The sequence below is a fragment of the Meleagris gallopavo genome, chromosome 22 (assembly GCF_000146605.3).
Source record: "Meleagris gallopavo isolate NT-WF06-2002-E0010 breed Aviagen turkey brand Nicholas breeding stock chromosome 22, Turkey_5.1, whole genome shotgun sequence".
NCBI classification, from domain to species: Eukaryota; Metazoa; Chordata; class Aves; order Galliformes; family Phasianidae; genus Meleagris; species Meleagris gallopavo.
The window spans coordinates 641,302-647,620 of record NC_015032.2 but is presented as its reverse complement, the minus strand read 5'-3'; the positions used below and the strand labels follow the sequence as shown (position 1 = coordinate 647,620).

Sequence of the window (6,319 nt, the reverse complement as noted above, 5' to 3'; positions counted from 1 at the left end):
CAGCATCATAGAAGGCCACCAAGTTGGTCGAGCACGACCTCCCCTTGGTGAACCCATGCTGACTACTCCTGATAACCTCCTTTTCTCCCAGTTGTCTGGAGATGGTATCCAGCACAAGCTGTTCCATCACCTTTCCAGGGACGGAGGTGAGGCTGACAGGCCTATAATTACCCGGATCTTCCTTCTTGCCCTTTTTGAAGACCGGAGTGACATTGGCTATCCTCCAGTCTTCAGGGACCTCCCCTGTTGTCCAGGACCTCTCAAAAATGATGGAGAGCGGTTCGGCAATGACCTCCGCCAGCTCCCTCAGCACACGTGGATGCATGGGGATTCAGAACTCCTCACTTGTATCTTCGGCCATGGGAGACCAAAGAGTCTGGTGAAGTTCATTGCAGATGAGTACAGGGTAAAGTAAAGCAGTGCAGTCCGGGTGATGGGTGGGACCCAAGCTCCATCGAATTACAGGTGTGGGAATAGAATGCTGTTTCTGCATTGGATTTTAAAAAAGGGCAATTGGTTTGAAGAAGTAGAACATAATGTATTTGTGTTCTGTAACATCCTTAGAAATAGTTGATCTAAAAAGTAGAAATACTGTATATGTTAGGACCATGTTTTAGAAACATTATTACTGAATTATGTGATTAATTATTTCTTGCAAAACTGCAATAGTTGTTAAATGTTCCAAACAATGTGGGTATAGTGCTAGGGATTAGAAAACATATTGTAGGGTTGTTCTGTTAGGATAAGAAACTCGCAGCAAAAGAAAAACAGATTTAACAGACATCAAAGAAGACAGGGCCTCTACACAGGACCGGACTGCCTCACTCCGTGAGAAGGTTGGAATGTGACAGGCAGGCATCAAGATACTCCCCTCTGTTCTCCTTCCAAGGTTATCTCTGTGCAAGGGAGGACAAGCAGATATCCAGAAACAATGACCAAGTGTGGAGTAAGGGTAAGAAGTTAATTAATTAGAGATTTATGCTCAGACAGCGAAGATTTATGTTTGTCCAGTATTTGCATGTTTAGTGAAGCATCAAGAAGATTGTGATCCTAAAGTACTCAGCCAATGAGGAACCAGGGGAGAAAGAGATAAGTGTTGGGCAATAGGAAATAAAAAGATGTAACGCTGTTTTCTGGGTGCTCTCCTGCTTGCAGGAAGCCCGCTATTGGAATTGCAATAAAATCTGCTTTATCAGAGAGACCGTCCTGATAAATTATTTGGATTTTTCCAACATTGGTTTTACCTGAAGCTAACATTGTGAAAGCATGGGGTGATAGTGGGTGCTCCAGTCCTGTGCCCAGCCACGATCCTTCCTCCGGAAAAGTAAAAGGAATGTCAGGTGTCACAAAGAAGGTATGAGGGGCCAAAGCAGGAAGGATTTGTGTGGTGGGAAGGGCTGTGCGTGCTGTCTGAGTTCTGGAGGGGTGGCTCCGCGAGTGAATGCAGCACCAGAGGCCATCCCCCATTGCTCTTCCCTTCTACCCCAGGCTGAGGGTTCAGCTCTGGGCTCCTGGTTAGGGACTCACACTGCTTTCTGTATAGCTTCGTGGCACTATTATTCTGGCAATAAGGACGAGGCTCAGAGCACAGCTCTTCCCATTTATTGGTGGCCAGCAGCCTTTCACACACCAGCCCTGTTCCCACTGTCCTGAGGGCAGCAGCTGGTGGGACAGGGCCGTCCCAGGTGCTCATTTCTCCCCCAGAACACACATGGCTCCCGACTCGTGCCCTTCTAGAGGCGCTGTGTCCATCTCTGCCAGGCTGCGTCCTCAGGTGCTGAGGCAGGGTGGGCCTGCAGGGCACTGTGTGCACCACAGCACCCTACTGTAGGGCCGGCATCCCGCAGGGCTCTGTCCGCACCGCCCTTCCCAGTGCCTGCAGGACAGGGCACGGCGGCGATCGGCTCCGAGAGCCATAGCCTCAGGTGCATCCTGTGGTGCTGCTGCCCGTCAGGCCAGGCCCCACACCTCCAGGTCGCGGATGCAGAACTCCCCCCGCGGTGAGAGGCTCTCGTTATTGAAGGTCTCGCAGGGGCAGCTCCCCCCGTGGTGCAGATCCCCGTCCAGCCACAGCCCAAACTTGCCGCTGGGACACGCAGAGGCTGTGCTCAGTCGGGACCCTCCTGTTGCTTGGCCACGTGAGCTCTGTGGCTGCCCCTACCTGCCCCCACCGACCATCAGCAGGTCCGTGTCTCCCTTCAGGAAGAAGTTGTTTCTGCCCGTCCATCTGAACACCTGTGGGGACAGCAGTCATGTGGGGTTGTCCCTGTCCTGCCCACACAAAGGGCTCTGAACCTGTCGGTCATGGCTTGAAGCCTCAGAGTCCATAGAGAGGCCTGCCCAATGTGTGGGTGCCATTTTGCTGTTGTCCTGCTCCCTCAGGGGAACAGCTGCCATCTGCTAATGCCACCAGTCCCACTGGGACACACAGACCTCCATACTGGTTGGGACCTGGGGCGAGCTGGCCTAGCAGCTTTGCTTGTGGGCAGACAAGTGTGGCTGCATTACCTTGGACCATTCCCCCCAGACCCTACAGTACTTCTGGGTCCTTCCAGCAGGGCAGGCTGTGGAGCACTGCTGGTCCCCAGGATCCCCCTTTCCTCTGGTCCCACAGCCCCTACCTTTAGCTCCGGGGAGAAGGAGAAGAGGAATGTCTCCCCTGTGCCATAAAAGCCATTGCTCATATGAATGGGGCTGGTGGAGAAGGCACCAAAGGCCTGGCAAAGGGAGAGGAGAGAGATGCCAGCGCTGTGGGGTCACAGACTGCACCAGGAGTACCTGGCACATTCCCATCCAGTGAGCAACAACAAGGACAGTATCAGGCACAGGTGAAGCCACTTTTGGTGCTACCAGGTGACAGGTCCCAGCTGTACCTGAGCCTCGGTGTCACGGATGAGCAGCAGTGCTGGGGAGCTCAGCCGGCCGGTGCACCGGTACAGGGTCCTCAGGCTGAAGCCATCCCGCGCAGTGCAGTACAGCAGGCTCCAGGGCTGCTGCCGCAGCCGGGTGGGCAGGTGGGGGCCCAGCTGGGGCAGAGTGGGCTCAGAGGGGCTGGCAGGCAGCTCCCCGCCGCACACTGTTGTTTGCAGGGAGTCCTGGCCTGGGCAGCAGCCTCTGCTTGTCCCCCAGCCCTGCTTCCCCAACCCTCCCTGCCCACCTGCAGCAGGAGGGCAGGGCTGCAAATGTTCCCAGCCACCTCCTACCCAGCTGGAATGAATCCCACCAGCCTCACCCCCAGCATCTTCCCCCCCACAAAGCAGTCTTACCCTGCAGCATCTTCACCCACACACGAGCCCAAATGGTGTCCCTGAGCGTTCTCCCAACACCAGCCATGTTCCCCAGACAACTCCCAGAGCATTTGTTCCCAAGAGGTCCTTCTGACCATCCTTCCAGCCTCCAGTATCCTCCCAACGTTTCTGCAAACATCCCCACCCTGAGTCCCCCTGCAGGAGGCCAGAGAACAAGCTCAGAGAGGAGCAGACCAGGCAGCTGGCTCAGGATGAGCTACACCTCTACACACTGATGGAGTGTGGGGCCTCACACCTCCAGGGCTGTCACCCAAAGGCACCCCTCACTGGGTTCTTGGGGAACTGCAGTTCATGGCCCATCCACATGTGCCCCTCTTTTGCCCTCCACAAGAAACCATGCAGGGGAATGATAATGGGTGCGCTGTGCAGGAAAGCACGTGGGGCTCCAAGTGCTTGGCACCCCTTCTCTGGCAGTGCCAGCCCTGCTGGCTGCCTCTGTTCCCTGGGGATAGAGGGTATGTCATCTACCAGCCTTACGCTGGACCGGCTCCTGGCATGCAAGGACTCCTTACCTCCTCAATCTCCCTTTCCTGCAGGATGCTGCTTGGCGTGCTCAGTACCAGCCTGCATGGCTCCTCTGGGGCTAGGGGAGTCACCGGGGCCCCCTCCCAGCCTGGCTGCCCCTCACTGTCCGGCTCCGTGCACTCTGTGGGCAGGTCCTCGTCCTGATCAGGCTGGGGGTGGATGGAGGTGATTACTCCCTTGAAACCCCATGAGGCAGCATCCCCAAACCTGCACCACATGGGGCTCTCCCACCCCGTGCAGAGGGCGGAGGCTGGGTGAGGGGCTTGAAGACCACACAGACCTGGAGCCCCAGGGTTGAGCGATTGGCTGAGCCTCCTGTCCCTCTCCCAACACACACTGCCATTCCGTGGCGTGCCCTGGCACCCCTGCCTGGCAGTTCCACCATGGCACAGAAGTTCAAGGGTGTGGGCTGCCCAGGGAGGAGATGGGGAAAGAAGGAGGAAGAAGAGGAGGCAGCAGAGGTTTCCACAGCCTCCACGCTCAGTCCCAGTGGAAGGGTTCACTGCAGTCAATCTCAGTTGCATCTTTCCCTACCCTGGCCCTGCACACCAGGACACAGATGCACCGTGGGCCAGGCTGCAGCTGGTGATGAGCCTCAGCCACCCACAGCTGTGTGCACAGCCCATGCCCCCGCTTGAATGTAGGAGGGCAGCAGGGCAGAAGCAAGCAGCTGCTCCGGGCTCCCCGCAGTGGGAGCAGGCAGAAAATACCCCAGGGGAGCAGGGGACAAGGGGAAGAAGTAGGAGAGGCCCTGGAATGCCCAACCACGTGTTCCAGCCCCACGCGAGTGCCCTCGGGGTCAGACCTACCAGGAGGTGGTAGTGGGCACGGAGTCCCCTCATCCTGTGTGCTCCTGAGGTGCTGTGCTGCTGCGGACACCTCGCCACTGCCCCAGGTTAATGTTCACCTGCTCTGGCCCCTCCCCAGCCCCCGGTGCCTCCACCAGCGTGTCAGTGTGACGCAGGGTTGGGTGTGGAGCCCCACACCCTCATGGAGCTGGGATGAGTGGGCAGGCACCCGCTGCCACCAGGCCAGCGCCTGTCTCTGCCTCTTCACCCTGGCTACCATTTCAACTGACCACCAACCAACAGCATGAGGATTCCCTGTTTTGGGATCAACAAACAGGCTGTGCTCGGTGTTGCTCTTTGCAACACAACTGTTGCAATAGCTGTGTTAAGTGTCAACACAGCGCACCGGGGATGGCGCAGCTGCAGGGCAGCACAGGGCACTCTGCCCCACTGTGGGATGCATGGCCTTGGGCTGCACACAGTGGACGGGAAAACTGGTGATCCATGAGAGCTGGGCTTGATGGCTGTAGAAAGAGGGAAACACTGGGCTGTGGTGTCCCTGCCCTGGCCTGGGGCTGCTGCAGAACAGTGAGGGACTGCAGTGAAACTGTGGTGGCCCAATACTCACGTTCCCAAACAGCCAGTACCAGGTGAGCCTGTGCTGTGGAAGGACTTCCCATTTATGCAAATATCAGACAGAGTAGATGAAGGTGCAAGGCAGCACCCTGCATGTTAGCAGGATGGCACAATGGCTTCTTTCTGCCTTTCTTTCTTTCTGCCTAGCTGCCTTTCTGCCTGGTCCCACAGCACTTCATGGGGGGATTTCAGGGTTTGCTTCCGTACCCACTGCAGATCCGTGGGTCCTGGTTGCCCGCTCAGCACCAAATGACCCCATCAGGCTCTGTCAACAGGAGTCACAGCCGAGTGTCCCAGTGCTTGGCATGGCTGGCACTGGGCCACCATCAGGGAGCTGTGGAGGACAGGGGGCCTGGTGATTCCAGTGGGCTCATCTGGCACCCTGTACCAGGAGCATCATTAGAGCTCAAGACCAGGCATCCGGTCTCTGCCTGCTCCCATAGAGTGGCCATCCTGTCTCTGTCCTTGTTTCTGGCCCCATCTCCTGCCTGGGTTCCACGGTAACACCAGCACGCATAGTCTGGGCACCTACTGAGTTCAGTGCTGCAGGATCCCATCTTGCCATGGAGATGTACAAGTGCCAGCTGTGAGGGATCATTCACATGAGGAGCCTTTCTTTAATTCTAAGAAAAAAGACCTTAAGGGAGTAAAATCTTTCATGACTCTTTCAGAATGAGTTGTCACAATTTTCCTTTCTGTCAACGGCCATAAATGTATACTGAAGTTTCACCAAGCATTTGCATGCTTTTCTGTTTAGGAGCAAGGATGCTCAGTGTGTTTCACCCACCGTGTGGCCTCCTGTACACCATTACCCCTGCTCAGGGCTGCTTTTGTATGCAAATTTAGGAGCTGCCCCCCAGGAGACCCAGCAGGAGCCAGCCCCAAAGCAGGGCCCTGGGCACAGCCACAAAACTCAGCTGCTGCCTGCAGCTCTCAGCTGCTGTCCTGTCACCTCCTGTCACTGCAGTCAGCACCGCCTCCCTCCTGACAAGCAACTTATTTTCTATTTTGGGGAAGGAGGGAGCTGCAAAATGGGTGCTGTGTGGAAGACACACTTGCAGT

At 56.4% G+C, this 6,319-nt stretch overlaps 1 protein-coding gene across 3 annotated transcripts; it reads right to left on the bottom strand.

Moving 5' to 3' along the window:
* Positions 1-692: 692 nt before the first annotated feature.
* On the bottom strand, positions 693-4,749 carry TLDC2 (TBC/LysM-associated domain containing 2). 3 transcript variants are annotated; one of them, XM_010722222.3, is made up of 6 exons: positions 4,643-4,749; positions 3,821-3,982; positions 2,874-3,026; positions 2,622-2,717; positions 2,162-2,235; positions 696-2,086 (listed from the first exon to the last, which is right to left on the bottom strand). In XM_010722222.3, exons 1-6 carry the CDS (start codon positions 4,673-4,675, stop codon positions 1,951-1,953), a joined length of 654 nt encoding a protein of 217 aa, XP_010720524.1. In that variant the 5' UTR covers positions 4,676-4,749; the 3' UTR covers positions 696-1,950. The 3 variants fall into 3 exon arrangements, with proteins under 3 accessions (XP_010720526.1, XP_010720524.1, XP_010720525.1); XM_010722223.3 differs by having other exon boundaries at positions 1,975-2,102; XM_010722224.3 differs by lacking the exon at positions 2,874-3,026 and having other exon boundaries at positions 693-2,086.
* Between the last annotated feature and the right edge of the window lie 1,570 nt (positions 4,750-6,319).